We start from the raw sequence: 27596 nt of genomic DNA, 5'->3' as shown, positions 1-27596 counted from the left end.
TCCTACTTTTCATGTTAAATATCAGAGGCAAAAACTGTAATTCATTGGGGCTAGGATTTAGCTATATTGGGACAAATCAATTGCAGAAGGGGTGTCTGCTTCAATCAATGCACAGCCAGAGTTGCATATCAGACTACAGAAAGCAAATATCAAACATATCAAACTCTGAAAGCAAAAACAGTATGAAAAGCTGTGACAATTAGTTACATTTCCTCTGCTCTCTTCAGACAGATCAGTCAGAAACACAGGACACAGGAGCTGCAGCCTTCTCTCTGTCACACTCAGAGTTACACATAGAGTTAACTGATGAAGTGTGAGGGGAATTTCCCCTCTCCTCATGGCTCAGTCAGCCTTTTGGCGTCAGTAAAGTTTGAATGTATTTTGATAACAGTAAACAATGACGTTGCTACTAAAATGTGTACACAAGTACTTAGCAGCACTTCCCAAACACTTCCTGTGTCAATTGAAAAAAATATGTGAATCGATAGTATTCCTTTAAGGTTCGGCATGGGTGGGTGTTTTTACATGAAGCAGTGCATTTTGGCGATGAGCGCCAAAGCTGGGCGCCATGATAGCAGCAATGCTATGCTGCGCGCCCCGCGTAACATCTCCCTCCGAGTTGCGACAACTAGGAGTGGGAATATTATTTAAAGCTGCCTCAGACTTTAGAGGCAGAAGGGTGTGCCGTCATTCCGTTCACCCTGCGTCAAACTGCCCGATGCTGGAATGATATGCACCCCGTTTTAAAGGTTAAGAGTGGAGGGGGGGTTAAGGTTAGGAGGGGGGTAATTTTAAGGGTGGGGCGTAGGTGAGGTCTTAAGGTTAAGATCTTACGAGACTCTCTTAGCTGCAGCAGCCTCTTCCCAACCTCTCCATAGTGATTAAATAAAAGACCAGTGAGAATTGTATTCTGATTGCAGACACTTGGCTCTACAAACATGTTTAGGTAAATTTATCTTAGGCCCCTTTTACACTTGCATTGTATTACCCCGTTTTGCAGCAGGGCAATGCAATTGGGCCTAGCAGGCTTACCGCATCATGTTGCGTTACGCTGGGAGTGCCCGTTTCACTGCTGAGTCACCCCTAAGTCAACAGCACGTTACCGCCGGACTTCCTCAGCGTAAGAAGTAATGCAACACAGACCTTTTAAAAGGGTTGGCGGTGGCGTTGCAGACGCATGCACAGGTCGACGGAATATGATGGGGATCCCCAGGAATCCCAGTGACGTACTTCCTGTCCAGCAGGGGGAGTAATGCGGTGCTATGCATATGACCGCGTTGGCACACTCTGCTGCAGGGTCATATGAATGACGCTTTGTGTGTTGCGGTGCAATACGATGGGGACAGGGCATCACAATGCAAATGTACTGGCCAGGTGTAAAACTGGCCTAAGGGAATTTCTCTGCTGTAATTGCATCAAATATAAATATATCTGCACGGAGTCTGTATGTTAGGCTTTAGACTGCAATAGGAACATAACACAATGACTGAATATAGATTAGATTGTGAGTGAGTGAGTGAATAAATGAATAAACTATGCAAAAGCGCTGTGGAAGATGTCGGCACTATAGAATTACAAAGTAATAATAATATAAAAACTGTGTGAGTAATGGCATAGTCTTCACCTATCCTTACAAGGAAAGATCCGTAATACGGTTCAAGTGCTTTAAACTGACGATATACGATACGATATATATATAGGTATGGACAGTACACAGCTGTACACATGCCGAGAGGACTTCTTGAACCTCAGAACTGAACATCTTGTTGCGGTTTCCCACCTCCACACTCCCCTGTAACACCTCCACTGACACTCTGTGAGACACTATAAATGAGGCTGTGTTTGAAACGGTTGCAGACCTGTGTTCGTGACTGGAAAATATGTCAAGAGCACGACGTCTCCGCCAGGGGGCAGCTGGACAAGCCAGTGTCACTTCCCAGCACTGAGAGATTTTAACTGAACAATTCACCTAGCTTTAATAGGACATTGATAACAGTTTTACCTTACCCATATAGATGCATATACTTGATGGGTGCTGCTCAGTTCTACATTTTTTTTATGAACTTGTGTCACATAGAGACATAATTCACATTTGTATATCAAAGTGTCACTCTCTCTGGCTAATAACCTGCATAACAGAAGGGCACTTAATCAAACACAGCAAAAATTAATATAAAAAAAAAGTGGCTCAGCTTACTTGAAGACAGCACATAGCCCTAAGAACTCTAAAAAAAAAAACCCCGATCAGTGATTCCACAGATCCTTAAAGTGAACCTGAACTAAGTAAAATTATGTATCTGCAAATGAATATGTACCTGCAAATGAATATAACATACTTACCTCGCCATCAGTTCCTCTCAGAAGCTTGCCATTTTGTTCTTACAATGATTCCTTCCAATTCTGACATTTTGTCAGAACTGAAATATATCAGTTTCTGTCAGTTATATATCAGTTGCTGTCAGTTATATATCAGTTGCTGTCAGTCAAAACTAAAAGAATAACAGATGGGCAAGGCACTGTCTATGTTTTACTATGGCTCAAGTGGGCGATATTACAGTTTAGCAGTGTGCTGGCCAGGAAGCTGTTATGGGCTATGGCCATTTTCAAAGTGGAGGATGGAGAATTTCATTGATTAGAGTGGAAAAACAGTACACAGGAAAGAAGAAAGAGAGTGATGAGTAGACTATGCGGGAGGTACGTATGACCTGCATATGTTTATTTTGACTTTTAATTTTCAGTTCAGGTTTGCTTAAGATGCCCATTAAGGATCCAATTTCCCAATTGATCAACCGTCCGATTCAATTTTTGCAATCAATCATAAACAATTATTTGGGCCCACCAATGGAGGGGGAAATGATAAGCAACCCAATCAAACTAAAATAATTGTTCAGAAATTCGGATTGACAGAACAATTGATAGAACCATCGTTCTCCACCATTACATGATCTGATCAATTGTACGGTCAACCATGTGGGGGATTCTGCCTTTAATGGGCACCTTTTGATATAAGTTCCAGAGCCTTAGCAAGATTGATATTATTCTGGGGTACCTATACAGTTTTTACTTGTCCTTCATCGCTAAGAACGTATCTGCAACTGCAACTGGACACATACCACTATCTGGATGAACAAAAAGAATGAGATTGGCTTGGCTGTGGGTCTGGAGCTTGCCCTCATATTTATAAATCTGTGGAACAACAGCAAACTGTGTTTTATTAATTTTTTTGAAGTGTTATCTATAGTGTCATTTGACGCTATCTATAGTGTCAAATGAGTTAAATTGCTTCTATGCGTGTCTCTCTGCCTGGATGAAAAGCAGATAAGCGAACGTTCCAAAAGGTTTAGGATCTCTGACCCAATAAGGAGCCACACATCATTTCATTGCTTTGATTTTTGTTCATCCAGATAAGTGGCCCACTATAGATATTGGCATTGGCATCCATTACTATCTGTGAGAAAACGCGGAAAAGCCGCTGCAAGTACTCAAAGTAGGGCGGCTGATTCCGCGTTCAACATGGCAGTTTGCACGCATGGGCCTGTATCCACTAGCCTGACGGAGCGCCGAGAAGCCGCCGCATGCCCAGTGAACAAGGCGGCAGATTCCGCGTCTGACGCGGCGGTTTGCACGCATGAGCTTACCACTAGCAGTATGGATGAACGCGGGGAAGCCGCCGCATGCTCTGACAGCGGTGCGGCTGGCTCCGCGTTCAAACCAACGGATGCATTACAACACATGTCTGGTGTGGCTGGGACTGATAGTCCACATAGGTTCAGAAGGACGCGCGCGCGCTGAGAGGCAGAGCCTTTATGGCAGTCAGAAGGGTGTCAGCTGATCCAGCCGATCAGCTGACAATTCTATCAGGTTTCATTGGTCCAGCACTTAGGGGAGGCGCTGGAGAGCGCTTGTGTATATATACTGGGTGCTGGTAATTTCTCTGGTGTCTGGCGTTGCGATCACTATGTGGTAGCACTCAGACCTTGTCAGTTTCTGTGATATTATCTGTGTTATTATCTAGACCAGTTCCTAGGTGTTGATGATCAAGGACCTCACACCTCAGTCTAGGGAATACTATATGTGCTAGCTCTCAGACCTTAGCTAGATCTGACAGTGTGCCAGAACCGGCTGGAGCTGGGAATCCACACTGAGTCAGATTCTTGATAGCTTAAAGTACTAATTGCATTGTTTATCTGTTATGACCTTCTGCTTTCCTAACTACTCTTCTGATCTCTGATTAGGTACTTCGCTATATCTGATACTCTGTTGCCGTACTCTGCTTGTCTTAGGATTCCGCATCTGTCTCCTGTCTTTGTCCCTGATCTGTCTGTCTGTTGCCGACCTGGCTTGTCCGACCTCGAGAGCTATCTCTTCAGCCAAGAGATAGCTCACAGACCTGTGGGTGACACTCCTCCTGGTGTCACTCAAACTTGTCCTGCCTACTCCTAGCCTGACCCCTCCCTCGGGAGAGTCTCAGGCTTACGGAAGGAACGTGTTCTGTGCAGTACTCCTTACTGCTGTGCGCCTGCTCCACAGGTGCAGTCCTCAAAGTATTTCTGTTGCACTATACACTCTTTTACCCAGGTGTCCAGAGGTTAGAGATATATCTGATTATCGGTGATACTGCAGATCATCAATAATCGGGTATATATCTGTATTCTCGGTGATACTGCAGATCACCGGTAATCAGACCCTCTCTGTGTTACACCGATCGTTACACTATCGTAGGGATTATTTCGGAATGAAACTGTCCTTGTTTTGGTTCTGGGTTTAACCCATATTGTCTATGAACATGTGGAACCAACAATGTCTGTTTTCTGAAAGGTATCAAATGACTGTTCTCTGCTCAGGTGGGAACAGAGCCTAACTGTAAGCAGAGCTAATGCATGAAATAAACGAATACGGATATATAATTCATTAATCATGAGTTAAGTCAAATAAGGTGAGATTTAAGAGACATTGGGCTTGATTCACTAACCGGCGCTAAGTGATAGCACCGGAGTGAAAATCCAATTAGTGCCTGAAAAGTAGCTTTGTGGGCTCTAATAGCCGCGCAAAGCTACATCACACACAGCCCAGCAGAGTGCACTATAACGTCGCACCTGCTGCCCATCGGGTGCCCCCGGCGCATCAGTGCAGCACACTATTAACGACTGTGCGTGCACTACGCTAGGCTGTGCGCTATGTATGGGCGCAAACCACCTAACTCCGTGGTTTGCGCCCACTAGGTCTTAAGGCTGATTTAAGGAGAGATAAATTGTGACTTAATAAGTAAGGGGAGATAATTCAACTGAAAAATGTTGTGAGTCAACCCCAGTTGTTTTATGCCTAGTCGGTGCAGCATGAAGAAAAACTAGGGTAAAAAGGATTGGCAAAGACACCTCAGAAAACGAGTACTTTAAAGTATACTCAAAACAAAGAGAGTTGTTTTTATAGCTTGTAGGAACCCTTCAGCTCTCAACTCTTACCATAATTAGCTAATTAGATCGCACCATAATTAGTAAATTAGCTTGCACCATAGGCAAGCTAATTAACTGCACTGCAAGGCAGAGAGCCTGATTTATCAAGATTACTGTAATAAAAACTGGAGGAAATCTGAATCCATTGTCCAGAACTACTGGGCTGTACACACATGTAATAAAAGTCATTTGACAGTAAGGTAATCTGACGGATGTTCAGGAAAATACAGTGACCATCACAGGAGACCACAGAGGACAAAAGTCTACAAGTAAGAGAATCCAACACATCAGAACGTTTATACTACTATCTTGCTTAGTGATGCTTGCAAGGGGCCAGTTTCGACTTCGAGTGGTTTTGATTACAATTTCATGCACTTTCGATTCGACCGTAATCAAAATTACGAATCAAATCACCGTTTTGATTTGAGTTCAATTATGAGTCGGAATTCTGCGTTGTATCCATAATTATGACTCGGAATTATGACTATATATGTAATTATCAGTTAATAGCAAAGCCCCCATATGTGCTAGACACACCAGATTTGCAGGGTATGTTAAGGAGAACAGGAGAAATAAGAGGGCAAAACATTTCAAACAAACCTTGTAGTTTTTTGAGATAATTGATGTTAAATTTAGAGGAAAAAAGTCGCTTTTTAATGCAGTAAAATGATAGATATCACATGTATATAAATGTATTTGTTTATTTTTTTTTTTTATGTTCAGAGTGGGGGAAGTTGAAAAAAAAATGATGTGGGGTCCCCCTCCCGAGCTTCTTTAATCCCTTGTTCCAAATTTAAACCCTTGTGGAGCCATATTTAAAGATGTTTTGGCTCTAGCTATACTAGAGCTGCGTGTGTTGCGGCAGGTGTGCGGAGATCTTCAATCAAGCTTGCAACATTAGATGATATTGGCATGGGACCATTTCTGAGGATATTGGCATGGGAACATTTTTTAAAGGTAAGTATTCAAGGTTAATTAAGAATGTTTAAGGACTTTTCTTGTGGTTACGTTTTTATTTCTATAACTCTTTATGAAAATGGGTAATTCTCCTGGGGAGGGAGCTGGTAACTGGGGCTCCCCTTCTTAAAGGGGACTCCCAGATGCCACCATGAATGTTGTTGACCCCCTTCTCCTCCTGGGGCACCAGAGGTGGGGAAGAGCCCCTGGTCCACTGATTGGACAAGGGCTCTGGGAGAGGAGGAGGATTGGCCCTCCCGCCCAGAGCCCCCCCATACCATGCACCATGTGGGCTGGTGTAGCTCAAGGTGCGTTGCCCCATGCGGCTGTTGCTCCACATTCTTGCTATCCCAGCCTGTATGGGTCAAAAGGGGTTAAAGAGGATCGGGAGGGGGCACGCCACATAATTTATTAAAAATTTCTCACACTCTAAACAAAACAAAAACAAAATACATTTATTATACAAAACGGCATTAAGTCTCGTAATCCGGAATTACTGGCAGAATGTGGATGCAATTGCGGCTGCAATCGAAATCACCATCTGTAATCGCAGGAAGATCATGAATGATGATTTTGAGGTTGTAATCGCAGAAATCGGCCTGTAATTATAGCATAGCCGTAATTACTAGGTCGTAATAAGCTTCCCTGATCTTGCTTGTACTTCTGTCTTGCTTCTAAACTACTGATAAGATAGCTATCCTGGAGGATATGTTTAGTATTGTCACTTGTGAGTGTGGGTGTGAGATATTACCAATAATTGTAATATCTTACTGATCTCCATGAACACTGCTGATTTTACCAAACCATTGCGCACTTTCTGTAAATCCAATAAACTTCATTTCACTTCTCAAATATCACTGTGTGTGTGTCTCCTATATGATATATTTAACTGACATTTTTTTATCGTAACAACCAACAATTTATACAGGAAAATCACAACGATTAACAAGGTTGCCCAAACTTTTGCACCCCACTGTAAGTTTTCACAGTGAGAGAGTTATCTTATCTCTTCATTCCTTAAGTTACCTCCTCTGTAGTTATTCACATGCAGTTAATTAGCAGCCTGTCTTTAACTTTAGAATTCTAGAGTTATTTTAAGGATTGAAGAGTTAACTTTAGAGATCTCTCCTTAATTTAAAGACAGAAGAGTTAACTCTAGGTTTGCCTGAGGTAAAATGTTTCCTGAATACTACATGCCTTATCACCATGGTGATAACTCTAGAAACGTTATTAAAGACGGCAGATAAGCTTAGTGAATTGAGGCCAATGTTTCTTCTGTATGTAGAACATGGCAGTGATGGGATTGAGGGTAGGGAAATTTAGATCTGGTTTGGTTTAAGTGTTTTCAGCTGGCTCATACTAGAAAACATTCCAGCATGTGTAGAGTAACATCTCAAGAAGGTAATACACACGCAGGGCAGAGACTATTACTAAAGACTGGACAAGAAATCAGTAAACTAGCTGAAGCAATTTCCTTCTGATGACTGCCCAGGGAGAGTGTGCTGAAGAACAGGCCTACTACAAATCAAATGCAGCCATATCAGGGAAACTGAACAACAGCCAAATTCTCTCTGAAATGAAGTCTGTGATGTGCTCTGTTCACGAGGCCTCTAAGACTGACCAAATATATTTGCAATTCAATGCATATTTAATATTGAATACAATGCTACCAGCATGGGAAAGGCAGTTAAAGTATTATTCCAGTCACACAAATGTATCTTTCAGTGTGGCCAGGTTGAAAAGCAATAGTCTGTTATTATTACACATTGCCTTCATTAGATTCAACTGTGGTTCACAACTCGGTGTACACATTCCTCATCCTGCGACATCTGAATAATTTGATTCAGGTCGATTCATAGTAGGACCGGTCCTGCTGAGAAACCTCCCAAAAAGAAGCATTGCTTAGATCTGTGTGTATCAATCTTCTGTCACAAAATACAAAGGTATTCAAAACTGTGTTTTGTTTTCAGAAGTAGTGTATGTTTTACTTACTCTCTGCAGAAACAGAGCTGGATAAGATGGATAAGAGTCATGACTCATGACTAGGGTTGAGCCTGCAAAGTTCACAAAACTGTTCTCAAGGCATTGAAAATACATTGAATTTTTTAAATTCTCACAGGCACTCAGGCCCGGATTTACATCACAGGAGCCTATAGGCACAGATGTCCTGGCACCCTAGACTTCGTCCTCCATGAACCTACAAACCCCACAAAACCACACTGCAAGTGTGCTGGCTGACCCAGCTGTGACTTCTCCCTTACTTCCCTTACCTGTCATAGCTACAGATATCTCGTAGTATTAGGTAGCTAGAGGAATCTCAGTATTAAGTAGCTAGAAGTGCGCCCAACTGAAGGGACATCTTGTCAGTGGAATGCAGAGAGCTGGGTGAGTAACCTCTCATTTACTCTCTGCTTGGGACTCTGTATAGGGATGGAGGCACTAGGGGAGTGAGCCGCCCTTCCATCATCAGGCGCCTGTAGGCACATGCCTTATGGTAAATCCGGCCCTGTACTCCTAACTCCAGAACAATGTTTTCAAAAACAATGTGTATTATCTGAGGAAGCAGGCAGAGGCCCATGAAATGCAAAATCTCTTTTAGTTGTTGATTAAATAAAAAAAAACTTGTTATCTTAAAAACGTTGCTTACCTCTTTTGAGGTAAGCAAATGTTATTTTATTTATGTTTTTTACAAAACAAACCATCCGGTGGCACCTCTTCCCTACTAACATTAATAACCCAATCTTACCCCCCCCCCCCCCCCCCAAAAAAAAAAATATGCCTCGGGAGCATTTTTGTACTTTCTTTTCAGAACTTTTAGTAAATTTTTGTAGAGTGGTAGCTTTCCAAAAATCTCTAACTGAATAAAGAACCCGAGTGGGGACAGGCTTTCCTCCCCTGCTTTTATACTGTGGTTAGTACTGCAAACCATGTTTGTGAGTATTACTCTTATGGTGGCCATACATGGTACAATAAAAATGTTTGATTATCCCGTTTATTCGATCTAAATGATCTAATCAAATGAAAGTTGAAAATATATTTTTTTTTCAATCAAGAAATTTGAACGATTATCCCGTTTTTTCAAGAAAAATCAGATCGGACATGCTGGAAAAATCTTTATATTCGACCTAACGGAATAATCCAACTAAATTATCTAATCGAAAAAAATGATAAATTGTACCATGTATGGCCACCTTTATGGTGGCCACTAATGATCCAATCTTTTTCATCCAATCTTACCATTTCTATCTAATATAAGGGAACTACCTATAGTATCCAATTAATATATTCCATCAGTTTACTACTACATAGATTTTGGTAGGATTGGATGAAAAAGATTGGATCGTTAGTGGCCACCCTTAAGGTGGCCATACATGGTACAATTTTTCAATTAGATAATTTAGTTCTATTATTCCGTTAGATCGAATATAAAGATTTTTCCAGCATGTCCGATCATTTTTCCCGAAAAAACGGGATAATCGTTCGAATTTCTTGATCGAAAAAAAAATATTTTCAACTTTCATTCAATTCGATCATTTAGATCGAATAAACGGGAAAATCAAACGTTTTTATTGTACCGTGTATGGCCACCATTAGATACGAACAGAAGAAAAAGTAGTGTGGGCTCAGACCAGGTGTCACCTGACTTATATACTGGCTGCCTCAGGTCTATTGACTAATTAAAATGGCATAGCATTTGCATGTTGCATTTTCTTGCCAGAAAGTTCAGGACCTAAAACTATCCCACTGCTTTATCCTGCAGAAGTTTTGCCCATGCAAAATACTTTGCATCTCAACAGGGGTGCCGCGTGTAGGCCTGGGGAGGCAGTGTAGACACCCCCACAAAGCATCCACTGCCCGGGAGTGCTGCAGCCAGGGGCGTAGCAATATGGGGTGCAGAGGTAGCGACCGCATCGGGGCCCTTGGGCCAGAGGGGCCCCAAGGGGCCCTCCCTCAACTACAGTATTAGCTCTCTATTGGTCCTGTGCTCATAATAATCACTTCTATAGATACTTTGAGTAGTAGTAATCATTAACAAACTGTTCCCCATCCCCTTTTTACACCTCTGACACTGTAGTTGCCATTGGCAGATTTTGGTGCACCGTATTAATTGCTATGTATTGAGTGCTTGGGGGGCCCCAGTGTAAAACTTGCATCGGGGCCCAGAGCTCCTTAGCTACGCCACTGGCTGCAGCTGCCCCTCAGGAGGGGGGAGCAGAGAAATGCAGACAGTGCATCCTCCAGCCGTGGTCAAAGCCCAGAGGGGACCATCCATGCTGCACCCCAAAATGCTGCACCCCTTACCTTTGCTAATTGTGTCTAACTGCGAGTGTGCAATTTGCATGTCCTGGCAGCAAACACACTAATAGGTGGGGCGAGGGGGGGGGGGATCAGCAGGACAGGCAGGCAACTAGTATTAGGAAATAAATATGGCAGCCTCCATTTCCCTCTTGCTTCAGTTGCCCTCTGCGGGGAATAACTTGGCAAATGTATATTTACCACTTAAATAATGTGTGGTGCTATCTATCATATTATTTAAACTATACAACTCCCGAAGAAGGATTAAGTTAGCCTTTCATATATATGAAGCTGTGTTTTTCTCATTTATAAAGTTTTTTCCCCCACAATGTCATCATTTCTCCAATAGGAAAGTATTTTGTTTTTACTTCCTGCTTTCATGGAAGCAGACATAGGGTTAACATCCTGTGTTTACAAATTAACTGCTCTGCCAAGGACTGCTGAGATTCCTGTGCTGACACAGATGAGAGATCAAATTACAATTTGTGATTAGTCACAGATGAGGGGGAATTCGGCTAAACTCTCTAAATACATACATGGTGGATTAATCTGTGTTTTCCTTGTATCCCTTGCATGAGTCCAGGGGTCCACTTAAAATGAAGACTGTTTTGTGTGATGAACATTTGTTTGCCGTTAATCTACCAGCTTCGCGCCTAATCCCAATTGGGCAAACTAATTTGTCTAACTTTAAATATGGGCATTAAATGTTTCATATAGAAGAACAAATTCAAGAGCCTGAATGCCATTCGGGTCTAATGAACACATCATTAGGATTCCTCAGTTGGAATAATGAGCAGAAAAGAGATGAACCTTCTTGTGTCAGAGCCGTGCCCCCCCAAGACCACTGCATGTCACTGTTTCAAAGGGTTCTCTTTGAAGTTCAAAATGGCTTATCATCTCACAAATCAATAACCTTTTCCCCATAAGTAGAGAAAAAAAGGTTGTAATTTTAATTAGTAATTCCCTGAACATCTTTTCCAATCTAGGCAGATGCATTGTGTAGGAGTAGTGTTATCATTAGACAGCTGACTTGCATTTCTACATTAGCTTGGGCTCTCGTCCAGACCGAGGAGGCATCATCTTGTATCTAATAGCCTCATTCCAAGTTTCAGATCATGAGGCTGTGCAGCTGACTTTTTTAAAAGCCCAGAAATCCTACATTAGTGCTTTACCTGTACTGCGCAAATAGGCAACCCTAACTCGTCACAACCACTACGGATATATATAAATGAGCCGCTACTGACAAGAGATTCCAATAAAGTGACCCTGTCTGACTCTCGCATATAATGAAGCTGAAATCAGCGTTGGATAACAAGACATGCAGTATTTGTAGAGGGTGCCTGTGCCTTTCATGTCAAACCACAGTGCCCTTTTTCAGCATATCCAGATCTAAATAGAAGCAGCAGTGTCAGAACTCCTAATGAGGATGAACATTTTCAGTGCGTGATTTGTGCCAAGCCTGGAAGCTTAGAGTGGACCTGAGCTCTTGCACAGGACAGAAAGAAAACACAGAGAAATGCAACCTGTATGTATTTAAAGCGTTTAGCCTGTCTAATTCGCCCTCATCTGTGCTAAGCACAAGTGGTAATTTGATCCCTCAGCTGTGTCAGCTCCTGTCACGGCAGAGAGTTATTTGGTAAACACAGGATGTTAACAATATGTCTACTTCCATAAAAGCAGGAAGTAGACACAATGCAGATGTATTGCAGGATTTGTATCAGCTGTAAAAAAGTAATGTTTTTATTTAAGGGCTATTATGCTGTTGTGTATCTTTTAGAGCAGAGAGGACATTCTGAGCTCAGGTCCACTTTAAAGGACAACTGGATAGTGATAAGAATATGGAGGCTGCCATTATATTTATTTCCTTTTAAGCAATACCAGTTGTCTGGCAGACATGCTGATCTCCTTGGCTTCAGTAGTGTCTGCATCACATACCTGAAGCTGAAACAAGCATGCAGCTACTCTTGTCACAACTTGAACAGACTGTGAAGGAAAGCTGTCATACTACATGGATGTGATTTGGTCAATGATTGTCCAATCAAAATATGATGTGTGTATGTACCCTTAGAGGCAGAGGATTAGCAGAATAGGCAGGCAATTGGCAGAGATGGATTAAGATGTAATGGTGCTCCGGGCAAGGTAGTCGATTTGTGGCCCCCTTGTGGTCTTTTTGTCAAGGTGAAGTGGAGAGAGGTCAGAGAAGGGGACAGGTCAGCCCCTTGACACGCATTAGGCCCCAAGCACCTGCCTACGTTGCCTGGTATCCACCTGCTTTGGCAACTGGTAATCCTGCTTTGGCAACTGGTATTGTTTAAAAGGAAATAAATATGGCAGCCTCCATATCACTGTCGCTTCAGTTGCCATTAATATAATAATTATTATAAACCTTATATTGCATTTTGAGATCTGTGTGAGACCTATGGAAGCTGCCATATTTATTTCCTTTTAAACAATACCAGTTGCCTGGCTGTCCTTCTGATCTTTCTGGTCAGTGGGGTCTAAAGCATACACCTGAAACAAGCATGCAGCTAATCTTGTCTGATTTGTCATAAACATCTGATCTGCTGCATGCTTGTTCGGGGACTACGACTTACAGTATTAGAGGCAGAGGATCAGCAGGACAGCCGGGTAATGTGCTTTATTTAAAATGAAATAAATATGTCAGCTTTCTATTTCCCTATCATATCGGGTTCTTTTAACATGTAATGCAATGAAGTCAAACATTAATAGCCCCCAATGCAAAGTGCAATCTGGAATCGTGTCAGTGAAACCATAGTTGCCTCTCCTTCCTCCAGCTTGAATCTTCGCATCTCCCTGCCAGCTTCGCAACCTCACACTGGCATGCAGCCAGTGGAGTGAGACTAAAGTGAAAGAATGTCTTCTGAATTCTGGGCCAGTAACTTATCATTAAGTATTAGAGACAGAGCATTTTCCCCAGAAGTCAGGCAATTGGTATTGTTTATTAGAGAATGAAGATGGCCGCTTCTGTATTCCTCTCACTTCAGGCTCCCTTTAAGCCTCCTCACCCTCACATGACAAGGGCAGTAACTACACTTCCTCTGTTCCCCATAGCAAGTGTGGTCATTTACAACCAATAATAAGTGAGACTAGTTACCAACCCCAATAATAGGTGAGGTCACCACCACTTCCTATTACAAATGTACCTCTTCATTCCCCTCCCCCCCCCCCCCCTCCATACTAAGGAGTGTCACCTATCACTTTCGCTCGATACTCCTTCAGCCACTATAAACCAACCCAAATGTCAATTGAGGACGACACTATTAAACAAAAAAAAAATGTGCTGCCACTATAATACTTTCTCCTTCAAGTTCTGCACCCCTGGTAGTTATGCCAGGCAGTGGTACAGTATGCAAAGGCTTGTTTGCTGCAAATTATCATAATATCCTCCACTAGTGATGGCCCGGCAACAAATTTTCAGTTTGCGAACTTTGAATGCAAATTTCTGCAAAAGTTCGTGAACAGGCGAATCTGGGAACAGGCATAGACTTCAATGGGCATGCAAATTTCAATACCTATAGGGACTGTTTCTGGCCCCAAAAGTGATGGAAAAGTTGTTTCAAGGGACCTAACACCTGGACCGTAGCATGCCGGAGGGGGATCCATGGCAAAAGTCCCACCAAAAATTACATAGTTGATGCAGAGTTTTAATCTCTAAAGGGCAGATATCACAGTACATTCCTAAATTTGTGGAATTAAGTGCTTTAAAACGTTTGGCATACATACACGGTGATAAAGTATTGTAAGACTTAGGCCTGGTTCACATTGACAGGCAAAACACTGCGTTAAATGCACCGCAAACAACCGCAAAGAGCTTTAGTGATAACGTCAGGTGAGCAAATCATTGTTTTGGCTAGAGGACACCTCCAGGACGTAAATGTTAGTCATTTCGTCGGCAATCTGTGTAGTGGTATGTAGTGGGTACCGTGCTTGTACGCTGTCCATGGGAGTGCAGGCAATTGCGGTTTTACAGCCTCAATGGTCAGACTGAGGTAGTTAATTGACAGTTAAGTGACCAAAAAAAACACTGATTCTGACACTGATTCTGCACTGAGGCCTTATACAGAGGGCAGTAGTGGTGGCGAAGGGTTATTGGGTTATGGTCGGTGCACTACTAGGACCAGCAGACCTGTCTCCAACAGCTAACTTGTGCAATGGACACAGATCAGCAACACAACAATGTATCCGCCCTAAGAAGGGCTTAGCATTTCAGGACAAAGTGGTAGCAGCAAGAATCACTGAGGAAACAGAACATAGGCCTACCTAATGCTCTCCCTGTCAGCAACACACTCTCCCTTATCTGCCTAGCACAGAAGCCAAAAACCGACTGCAAAATGGCTGCTGTGCTGGCTTTCTGATAGGTGGTGGGGCGGTCCAGGTGGAAGGGATAGCTGATCGGCTGCCATGTGTCTGCTGACTCTGGGGTGAGGGGTCAAAGTTTGGCTCCATTATAATGTATAGGGGATGGGTCGAACGCAATGTGTTCGCCTGAGGGGGTGAACGCAAACAGTTCAGCCTATCTATATCCGCCACACAATATGCATTAAAAAACATGAGACTGAGCTTGGGCTGTAAATATTTTAGCCAAGTGACAGAACCATTTTAAAGGCTCACGCAAGATGGATATATCTTCTGCCGTCAAGTAAATGAGGTGGATTCTAATAGCTAAAAATAATGCATCCTGTACAGGACTTTTTTCCTCACTATTATAATATCATAAATAATCATACACTGCAGAAAATAGACTGACATCTCATCTTAGCCGGGCACCTCCTGAATCCTGATTAACCACATCTTTTATAGCTGGTACTCTCTGTGCCTGAGCAGTAACATTCAGCTTATTCAAAACACTGGAGATTTTAATCAGAGTAAAGTATAAAGTTGAATACAAAGTCTATTTTGCCAGAGTACACTGAGTATTTTGTAATCTATCAGCACAAATTGCATTTCACAAAGCGAATCAATTTTGTAGGTTTACTGTGTTGTTTCTGTTTCCCCAAATGTTGTCTTTCAATTTCATTTGAGCTTCTTTAACGAAATAGTGTAAAACACGATGATGCGCTCCTAGCTCTCGCAACCAATCAGAAATCTGCTTATAGAGCTATCTATTGGAATCTGCTAAAAGCTGATTTCTGCTTTGATGCTCTTGCTAGCTGTCATTATTAGTGATGAGCCAAAATTTCAAGTTTTTGTTATTATGATACAAAATTTGCAATAACAACAGGAAATTGTAATTTGTAATTATCAGAAAATTTGAATTTTCGGAATTCGTAATTTTGTCTTATAATTTCAGGTTAAATTGTAATGTAGTGTTTCAGTTTGTGTTACTCATAATTTTTTGCAAAACAAGAAAATTACACAATATCAAAATTTCATGTTTTACACAAAAAATCATGCTAACATTTTTTGTAACTACGGAAATGTTAGTAATTGTGAGAATGTAATCACAAAAAGGATTGTGATTACAAAAAATCAATCCTCACTGTTCTCTTTCCTAAAATGAATCCAATGCCAGGGATATCAGACTCTGACACAGGTTGCTCCACCTACACATTTCATTCTCCAATCAGACACAGCAGGACCTGCAGAGGTATACAGCATCCTCACATCTTCACGCAAACACTTCTGAACACCCGCTAACCCTTTGGTGTGGATTAGAGTAGACTACTTTTATATTCAGACTAAAAACCCTAATTAACATATCCACATCTAATTCCATGTTTCTTTTAAAAAAAACATTTATAGCTATATTTCAATGCCTTTAAACATGTTCGGAACTATTTGAAAACAGAAAACATTGCTTAGTAACAGTTACCAGAGATGGATTTTAGCACAAAAGCTAATTTCACCAAATCTTTCAAAGGACACACATAGGCAAGTTCTAAGTAGGTTCGGTACTATACAGAGGGACGGGCTTCTGGGAAGGCCACAAAGGCCCAGGCCTTGAGCGGCTACAGCCTAAGGCAGGGTTCACATTTGCGTTAGCAGTCAGGATTTTCCAGACCGGTTCCGAAACGTATACTGTACAAACAGAATGGACGTTTGGCAATCCAATGGTTTGCCGGATCCGGACCCGATACGGACTCTGGACACTTTTCCAACTTGCTCTATTTTTCACGTACGTCGGATCCGGCCGCCGCACCCGGACCGGATCCTGACTGCACCATCCGCACAGCTGAAACCAATGAGAAACGGAAAGGAGGCAACACACTGGCTAGCAAATCTGGACGTTCTACCCACTTCCTATGCGTTTTCTATGGTCATAGCGGCCATTTTGGATGGTACATGGGCCCAGCGTTTGAGGGGTGGAGCAGCAGTGACTTGTGGCTGGAGATATTTGGCAGCATGTCGGACGAAGAGGTGAGGCCCTACACACCTGAGGACCTGATTCTACAGGTGCAGCAGCTACCTGCCTGGTGCACCCACCATCTCCTGCGAGGAGCACGCCTTCTTCCCACATAGTAATAGGTAAAAATCAAAAAGGAGACAATTCCCAGGTAAAATGAGTACAAAAACACTGGATCCATGGTCCAAACTGCAGTCTCTATATCCAAGGATGGTCTCCACACGTCAGGCTGTCTCCAACAATGACCCCAGGGCTTCTGCAGACCTCCCAAACCCCAAGAATTTATATAGTCTGTTATCTCTTTAAAAAACGGATCCGGATATCAACCGGATCACTAACTGATGAAAAAACGGATGCAAAGGGAATGGATCCGGATCGGATCCGGAGTGCAACCGTACGCATCTGGTCCGGATACGCATGGAACGGATCCGGACATCTGTTCCGTTTTTTGCAAAAATGCAAGTGTGAACGGGGCCTAAGGGTGCACCTAGACACGAAATAGTGTTTGCTACATATGAAAGAAAAGACTTCAAATGGGGAGCAACACATGAAAAGGGAAGCTGATGTCCAAGAGAGCTGTGAATGAAAAAGAGGGTCTGCAATACAGAGATGATACACATGGAAGAGGGGGCTGCGCTTGGAAGGGGAGCCCTAATATACTTGACCTATGGGTGAAAAAAGTATAAATCTGGACTTAACTATACATAACCATAAAGAAGGCTTCAGAGCTGCAACCCACAACATTCCACACACCAGAGAGTCAAACCAGCCAACATCTGGATCCACCGAAGGTGTAGCAAATGTCCAAATGAAAGAAACGACTGAGTCTCTACCCAGATTTTGGCCAATTAGTCCAGTTTATTCAATGAGCTCCACAGTACAGAAGCACAAAGTTTTGGTCTATCTGTGGAACAGATCCGTCCATAGGACCTGTCAACATAGCTGTTATCCAACCATAAAACTGGTGAAAAATGACAGTTTTTCTACTCCAGTGGGAACTGAGCCATACCTAAAGCAATTTTTGCTATTTTAACAAAGGTGTGTTTTTGACAGGTGTAATTGGGTGTAATTATGTGTATGTATATATGTGTTAACTTATCAACTGTTACACATGTACAGTATGAACAGTACTAGAATCATGTATACTGTGTCAGGAACACTGAATCCAGGGAAGAGGTCCAGTTGTGAAGAAAGGGTTAAAATAATAAGCAGTATTTCTCGTACAGAGAGGTCTCACACTTTTCCCTGCTGAGTAGAGAAACATTCCCCTCTTCACAAAGCCTTCTTAGCTGGTACAGCAGTTCTTTTTGATAAAGGTCTTCACTGTTCCGTGTTAAAAGAAGTCTTTAGCAGCGTGAGATGTTCTATTTGTCCCTGGATTTCTCAATGATGAAAGCTCTCACTCTCACCTTTCTGGATACCCCTTCATGTGCATGGAGCATATGGAGGATAGAGAGACAAAACAATGTTCTCTGCATGCAGTACATTAATAGTACATGTTATGATGGTTACACTGTGCCTGAAAAGTTTCTGCACTCTGACAAGTGTGACTCTTTGCTTCGGGCTTGTTTAGCAAGGCAGTGTCACCGCTGTCATGTGCCATGACCTACAGCAATCAGAAGTCACCTTGCTTCTGTTGACAGCAGCAAGAATGATGGATTAAATACATTAAAATAAATATCCTCTGATTTGGCTGCGCTGGTTTGCTGGATTAAGAACTTTTTTTTGTTTTTTTTAATAAGAGGGCTTTTAGGTCTTTTCCCCAACGCCAAGTGGTGTAACAACAATTCATGACCCCCCCCCCCCCCCCGAAAACCTTCGATGGGGCCCCACAATATTCCCTTGCCTCTCATTGATGCCCTTCATGCCCCTGGGGCTCATATCCCAAGGGTCATAAAACAAGCGTGGCCATCATGATTTTCACAGCCAATACAAGCATAGCCACAAAAAACACCTGGTCTGAAGTATAGTGCCCTGTATCAGAGGAAAGGAAGGTTAGTAGTTGGCTATCTCAGGGGCTGCTCAGCTCTAGTTACACCCCTGCTTCAAGCCCTTCACACTTTGTTCTGGGAAACTATAAGCTATCTGGCTATTCTGTTTAACAACTTCAACTTTTATTATGTTTTTTCAAAGACGCTGAAAAAAAATGATACATACCTGGGACTACCTCCAGCCCCCTCCCGGCTGTTTGCTCACTCGCTGTCCTCCTCCGCCAACCTGGATTGTCTGCAATTGGCTAGGGGCCAACGATCCAGGGGCCAATTGTGGATGATCCAGGCAGTGGTACAGCGAGAGAGAGATCAGCCTGAAGGAGCCTGGGGGAAGCCCCAGTTATGTATATTTTTTTTCCAATCTCAGGTTTACTTTAAGTTGAATTCAGTGGCGTACCTTAAGGGGTGCAGGCATGGCTCGTGCTATGGGTGCCAGAGCACCCATGGGCGCCATGCCTGCTCTCTCATATGGTGCCCGCCAATGCTCTCTCCTATCCCCGCTGGCCATGACCTCACTGATCGCCAGAGACTGAGGTAAGCAGAGGGTGCATGGTACCTGCATACACGGAGTACTTCACATGCGGAAGTAACATCATTAGTCACTTCCGCGTGTGAAGTTCAGCTGTGCTGGTACCATGCTCGCTCTGCTTACTTCGGTCTCCGGCGATCTGTGAGGTCTGAGCAATGCTGTGGCTATCTAACTGGCAGGGGGGGGGGAGGGGGGAATCTGTCACTACCTCAACTGGGGGGCACATATAATGTAACTGGGGGAATCTGTCACTACCTCAACTTGGGGGACACCTGTTTCTATCTAACTGGAGGGGACATCTGTCACTACCTCAACTGGGGGGGGCACATATCACTACCTCAACTGGGGGGGGGACACCTGTCACTATCTAACTGATGGGAGGGGACACTTGCCGCTACCTCAACTGGGGGGGGGCACATGTCACTATGTAACTGGGGGGCACCTGGCACTACCTCAACTAGGGGGACACATGTCTCTATCTAAGTGGGGACACACACCTGTCACTACCTTATCTGTGGGGACACCTGTCACTATCTAACTGGGGTGGCACCTGTCACTATCTTCCGGGGGGGCACCTGTCACTACCTCAACTGGGGGGACACCGGTCACCATGTCAACTGGGGGGAGGGCACCTGTCACTATCTAACTGAGGGGGCACCTGTCACTCCCTAAACTGGGGGGCTTCTTACACTGTCGAATGTCAAAAACTGACAGCATGGAACTGGACACTTTTATGTGTGAACCCAGCCCTATATAGGGGTGGGTGGCTACTTAATTTATGTATACAGTATAGGGTGTATTTATCTACTTAATTATTTTATCTTCATGTACCTGGCTGTTTAACTTGATTACCTTAAAGAATCTGACTGCTTATATATTTTATCTATTTATCTGGTCTGGAATCTTGTTACTACTTAAAATTTTTGTTGGGTGGCATGTGACTACATAATGAATTATCTGGAGGAGGGGGTTGGGGAATAAATTGATATTTGCAGAATATTCCAATTTTTCAAGCTTCACCTGCACTACAATCGTCACTTCAAAAATACCTGGATAGCTCTAGTATAGGAAAAAATATATTTTTAATGCATTCACTGGAGATTTGATACAGTGTAGATAATTGCACGCTTTTGATTTTCATTTTTTTAAGACCACAAATAACTTAGCACTATTGTATCATGATGCTATAAATATCACATTCATAAAGGAAATATAACAAAATAATAATCATTGTTGATTTCCTACCTGTTGGCTGCAAATTTTTGTGAAATGTACCCTCCCGGAATTTGCGTTACGATATACCCCCAAAAGAATGAGCCATGGATCATTCCAACTGTCTCTGGGTCCCAGGTGAATTGTGCTTGCTGTAAGTAAAAAATTATACTGTTATGACATCAGGTATCAGGCGAGTCTGTTGTAACATAACTGTAAAAAGATGTTTTCTCAAAACAATGATTTTTTTTCTTAACAAATAATTTTTATTGATATTTGTACAAGAAAAACAGGCAGTATACAAGTAAAGCCAGTGTACACCCAACATCATTACATCATTAGAGTCCACAGAATATGCATTATCATACAAAAACAATGATTTTAATCTGTGTCAATCATCATACAGGGAGAATACAAATGTTTTTAACATTTACTCTGGGATAATTTTTTTTAACACTCCATAAGAAAAACTCTCCCTTCTGTACTTGCTGTTCTGCCTGCCTCCAGCTCAGCAGCCACACTCATTAGGCAGAGGCTGCCGTGGCAACGCAGATAGGGTTGGCCAGAGCCTTTGAGGAGATTTTGAAAAAAAGAAATCGGCAGGGCTTCATCTCCAAGGGGTGCCAGGTGATCACAAGCCTGGAAGGATGATGTCAGAATCGCCAGCGAAGCATGCATGAAAGGGGAAGACGAGGGAAAAATTAGCACCAGGTGAAGCCGATAGAAGTCTATACTGTTGTGAATTGGGCGCCGAATGAAGACAAAAAATATTACAGTGGTAATGACGATAGTAAAACTTTGGTAAATGTTACCGATATTTTACTACAACTAGAACCTAACCCTACTCTAATAAAGAGCCCTCCCCCCTCCAATGCCTAACCTTAAAACCCCCTTCATGACTTCTAACCCTAAAACCCTCCTTCCTGACACCTAATCTTAAACCCCCCCCTTCCTAACACCTAATCTTCCTGTTTCTAACCTTTTAATATGATACATTTCAAAACAATAATTTTCCAAAATAAAAAATTTGTAAACACAAAAAATTTCAGAAACTGAAAAAATAACAAAAAATAACTTTCTATTTTTCAAAACAAAAAAATTCAGATAGATGGGCCCAACACCCACTATTTATCGGGCACCCAAATTTCTGCTGCTGATATTTGCATTAGCGCTTATGGGGCGCCCAATTTGTCCACTAGCCACAGTCGCTCAAATTTCCTGCCCCGGTCCCCATCCTGTCATGACAGGCTCTGCCATTTCTTCATTTTTGCCTCAGGTACTCTTTAATGGTAAATTTGCTGTTGGAGTTACATTAAAGCAGAATATAACCCTGCATTTCAACTTTGCTCTAAAATATTATTTACAGCATATTATATGCAAAAAGCATTTTTTTTTTACTAGACCAGCATTGGAAGGGTTAAACACAGACGTTTTAAGTTCCGTGGAGAGATATGCAGAAGTTCAGATTGTTACATTCTATGTATCTATTGATAAACAGTTACACACTCTTTGGCAGTCCTCCAAGCTCCTTCTCAGTCAGAGAGATGAGTCACATAAAACACTTAGATACATTTCTGTAAACAAAATGTATCTATTTTCAGCTTCGGATGCGTCTGCATGAATCTAAAGGAACTTTAAAGCCCTGTGTAACCCTTCCAATGCTGGTCTAGTAAAAAAAAAAATGCTGGTTGCATATAATATACTGTAAATAATGTTTTAGAGCAAAGTTGAAATGCAGGGTTATATTCCGCTTTAATACTTGTATTTTCTAACCTCACCTGAATTTCTAAAGCAATTTGGATGGATATTAAAGACAATGGGCCATATCCTATTAAATTTTATCCTGAGTTTTCTCCAAGGAGATCATTTTTCATCCCTTATAAAAAGTAATTTTTCAGTACTTAGCAATGGAAAAAGTACAAAAAAGTAGTTCTTGCTTGGTGGGAGCTTTAAAAGTATGTTATTGATAATGTTTTAAAATATTTACTTGGAGAAAACGCAAGTAAAAAGTTAATAGGGTACTGCCCAATGTTTACCTTTTTCAACATAGTTACATAGTTATTTGGGTTGAAAAAATACATACGTCCATCGAGTTCAACAAGAAAACAAAATATAACACCAGCCTGCACCCTCACATTTTCCTGTTGATCCAGGGGAAGGCGAAAAACCCTTACAAGGCATGGTCCAATTAGCCCCAAAAGGGAAAAATTCCTTCCCGACTCCAGATGGCAATCAGATAAAATCCCTGGATCAACACCACTGGGCATTACTTAGTAATTGAATAAGATATTGTTTAATTAATAATTGAAATATTATCTGTTTAGTGATACAAAACTCCAATTTTATCTCTGCTTTAAAACATTAAAAAAACAGCATAAAACTAACAGGAAAAAATATGACTGGATTTTAAGAGTTAATAAAATCTTTCTCTTCACTCAGAATTTCAGAAACAAATTGATAAGATTGCCCTGGACAAAATGATCAGATTGTGTTGAGCTGTATTTGAAGAGTAAACAATGCAGAGAAGCTTCCCATTGCAAATAAAGAATACCTGAACTGACATGCGACATGATAAGATACACATATGTATGTGCAGTGCCATTCTAGGCTGTGTTCTGTTTTTCTATTTGTCACTGAAAAAGTTAAACATTCAGGTATGCAAATGATAGTTTCTCTTTTGTCTGGACTTTAGGGTAACCCTAAACCCTCTACGTTCATAGATTGTGGTTCTGAACTGTATCATACTATGCAAAAGACTGTGTCATTCAGTTGAAACAATAAAACATTAAATATTTTGAACAGAAAATAAAATGGTGGTATTCTTCAAAGCATTTTTTGGAGTAGGAGGATTGATACAATTGTTTATCTCATCAATTTATTTTCAGTTCAGTTTTCTTTAATTACAAGGCTCTGATAATCTGATAATTTGTCTAGCCACCAGTAATATTATCAGTTAGCTTCAGTAAAGTTTAACTTTGCCTTCCAGTGCCCACTGCCCTTATACCACTTTTTTTTTTCCCTTAATTACTTTTATGTAGTGTTTAATGGTTTAGAGCAGAAATGCAATTTTGGGTTTCATATCACTTTAAAAAAATTCAAGAAAGACATAGGGAAGTGTCTCATAGAATATATCAGAAAATTATATAACAATTCAAAATGTAAATTAAACTGTTAGTCTGGCATATGTACCAAGATGCTAAGGCATTATATTAATGTATCACAAGCTCAGATTACAAACCATTATACATAAGAATGCAAGGGGCTCGATTCACAAAGCGGTGATAACCCATTTATCACGCCAAAAAGACTTTAGGCGTGATAACCATTGCACCACGCTCGTGAAAAGCCCCTTATCACGCCTAAACTCAGTTTAGGCGTGATAAGTTTAGGCGTGATAAGTTTAGATTGTGCACAAAGTCCCGCACGCAAAACAGCGCCATTAAACTCTATGTGACGTTTAGCGCACACCAGACTTTGCTAGCGCAAAACTTTTGATCAGCTGTGCACTGCGCTGCTAACACAGTTGGTGCTATAGTTATCACGCCTAAACTTATCACACCTAAACTTATCACGCCTAAACTTATCACGCCTAAACTTATCATGCCTAAACTGAGTTTAGGCGTGATAAGGGGCTTTTCACCAGCGTGCTAACTGTTAGCACCGCTTTGTGAATCAAGCCCAATGACTTTGAGAGGCCTCAAATCTGTGATACCCTAGCAACCATTTTAGCTAACTACAAAGCTGAATAACAGCTATCCAATGAATAGTAATTAAGACAACACAGCCCTAAAGCAACCCTGAATTAAAAAAAAAAACTATTATGATATAATTAATTGTACGTGTCCTTTGGATAATGAATGGAACATTAGCTAAGAAAAGAGTCTTATATTTTTATTTTCAGTTATATGGCTTTTTTTATAACATTCCATCATACTATCACAGTCATGGTTTTAAAACCACAGTCTTTTGAACTACAAAACAAATCAGAAATAAATTTGAACCTCCTGCAGTAAAACTTTATCGCAAGCTGTCTCTTACTGTTTCTTGGCTGTTTAAGTGCTTCAGAAAACAGGACTGGATTCGACCCAGTTGGGTCGAATATCTCAGAGAAACTCTTTTGCATAAATTACAACTGAACTGAACTCTTCCTGTACTGGAAAATAATATGAGACTCTTCTCTTTGCTACTAATGTTCTATTTCTTTACTGTACAACACATACAATTCATTATCTCATAAGTTTATTTTTGCTTTATGTTCGCTTTAAGCTAACATAAGCAACATTGAAATAAAAACAGGAGATAAGAAAAAACAAAAATTATAAAGTTAAGACCGTGGCAACATATATACCCTGTTAAACCATTAGTCTAGGCAGCAGTAATGTGAGGTGGGATTGAAACTGGACTGGATGAGGCCTATCTTTTTCACCTAATTGCATATGGTCACTTAATCTATTGCCATTCTGACCTTGAGTTCTTCCAAACATTACATTTCCAAAATATGACTAGTCAACATTTTTTTTATTTGCAGATATTTTGATCCCCATAGCTGTAGTTAAAATACAGTATATGGTGTAAGTTTGGGCATTATGTGAAAGGGTGAGTAAGAGGTAACCCAATAAATAACCTAATGGAAATGCATTCCTTTTTGGTCTCCAAAATGTTTATGAGTAGATAAGTTACTGTTTACCAGAATGGCCTAATACCAGAACATTCCTATAAAATATGAAATAGAGAACCTCCTGAACATTTGACATCTCCAGCAACACGCTACCACAGCCAGACTCTGTTTTCTTGTGCTTGACATGCATTCCATTATACTAAACTCATCCTGCCCTGTTGTCCTACATTTGAAGAGCTTTACTGTTTTGTTTTGTTTTTAATCTAATGTTTGTTGGTACCAAACACTATTTAAATGCAAATGAAACGTGAAATAAATAATACATGAATATAAATTAAACATTATTTAATACTATGAAATACAAGAGGCTCACGAACACAAGCTTTATGACCTAAAATCTGCAGTAAGGGCCAATAGGAGCAGCCAGGAGAGAGCTTTAGGCTGGACAGGGCCGACCCGCTCATGAGGCGGGGTGAAACATTTGCCTCAGGCGGCAAACTTCTAGGGGCGGCATCCGCCCGTCCGTGGGTGTGGGGAGGCCGGCCGCCGAGCTGGAGGGGTAGCAGGCAGGACGGGGGTATTGGGCCTAGCGGTGGGGAAGGGGGTTGGACCCCCCCCTCCCTCGCCTGGGTCCCCCGATCTGCGCTCCCCTCCAGCTTTAAATAGCGAGTAAGCAGCCGTCCATCCGACAGTAAGAGGCACGGACGGGTGATCACTCACCTCTTCCTGGTTCCAGCGTGCGCTCCACTGACGTCACTTCCTGCAACGCCGGCCACTGTATTGTACGTGGCCGGCGTTGCAGGAAGTGACATCAGTGGAGCGCACGTTGGAACGAGGAAGAGGTGAGTGATCCCCCGCCCGTGCCTCTTACTGTCGGCTGGACGGCTGCTTACTCGCTATTTAAAGCTGGAGGGGAGCGCAGATCGGGGGACCCAGGCGAGGGAGGGGGGGGTCCGACCCCCCTCCCCACCGCTAGGCCCAATACCCCCGTCCTGCCCGCTACCCCTCCAGCTCGGCGGCCCTCAGGCGGCAAAAAATCCAGGGCCGGCCCTGAGGCTGGAAGAATGTAAATTAAAGCATGAAGGTCCATTTTGTTTAGACAAGGTAGGAGAGGACACTGCTATTCCAGCTCCATACTCTTTCATGGCTTGCTATGAGTCTTACACAGTTAAGGCAGCCATACACTGGTCGATGTGCCATCAGATCGACCAGCTGACAGATCCCTATCTGATCGAATCTGATCAGATAGGGATCGTATGGCTGCCTTTACTGCAAACAGATTGTGAATCGATTTCAGCCTGAAACCGATCACAATCTGTTCAGCTGCTCCTGCCGCCTGTCCTCCCCCCGCGCATACATTACCTGAGGCTGGCTCCCGGGCATCTTCTCCACGCTGCACCGCTCTGTTCTTGCTCCATCTCGGCGCTTCCTGTGTCACTCCGTGACCAGGAAGTTCAAATAGAGCGCCCTCTATTTGAACTTCCTGGGTCACTGCAGTGACCCAGGAAGCGCCGGGATGGAGCGGGTGCAGCGCTGAGAAGATGCGGAGAAGACGCCCGGGAGCCCGCATCAGGTAATGTATTTTTCATCGGATCGGCCGCCGCTAGCGACGCGCACTTTACCCGCGGGCGATCGAGGGTAATTTCCCGCACGGCGCGATCGACGGACCGATCCGATTTCGGGAGGAAATCGGATCGTCGGCGGCGTTTACCGCGAACGATTGGCAGCAGATTCGATCCCAGGATCGAATCTGCTGTCGAAACGGCCGGGAATCGGGCCAGTGTATGGCCACCTTTAGGGTTTTAGACATACTGCCAGTTACACCCGTCACCTATTAGCATTGATCACTCCGTTGAATAACAGTGATTGTCTCATTACAATGGCACATGTCAAGGGGTTGGATATACAGTATTAGGGAAACAAACAGATGTCTGGGGACTATTCAAAAGGAAGTTCATTGGAAAAACTATCGGCAATATACAAAACACTTGTGCGGTGTGTGATTATACAAGTGTGGGTGATGAGTCTCTAGGTGGTTGCAAATGGATCTAGTGCAGCACAATAGCTGTTTCACTTTTTTCAATGCTTGTTCACGTGCTTGACCCAGACGTGAAATGGCAGTTGTTCCGCACTGGACCCACTTGCATCCACCTAGACACTTGGATAACACACACTG

General features: G+C 42.4%; 1 protein-coding gene and 1 long non-coding RNA gene across 2 annotated transcripts in view; one reads left to right on the top strand and one right to left on the bottom strand.

Annotated features, from left to right (window-relative positions):
- SLC17A7 (solute carrier family 17 member 7) overlaps positions 1–27596 on the bottom strand; it is a 166016-nt gene that overhangs the window by 52108 nt on the left and 86312 nt on the right. Inside the window, exon 3 of the mRNA XM_068241167.1 lies at positions 20836–20954. Within this exon, the coding sequence (XP_068097268.1) occupies positions 20836–20954 (119 nt within the window). The remainder of the gene's footprint in view (positions 1–20835; positions 20955–27596) is intronic.
- Positions 1–27596, top strand: part of LOC137521649 (uncharacterized) — a 95040-nt gene that overhangs the window by 25247 nt on the left and 42197 nt on the right. The gene's annotated exons all lie outside the window — the stretch shown is intronic.

Source organism: Hyperolius riggenbachi, chromosome 6 (assembly GCF_040937935.1).
Source record: "Hyperolius riggenbachi isolate aHypRig1 chromosome 6, aHypRig1.pri, whole genome shotgun sequence".
NCBI classification, from domain to species: Eukaryota; Metazoa; Chordata; class Amphibia; order Anura; family Hyperoliidae; genus Hyperolius; species Hyperolius riggenbachi.
Note: the sequence above shows the minus strand (reverse complement) of the source record. Positions and strands in the feature narration are given on the sequence as shown.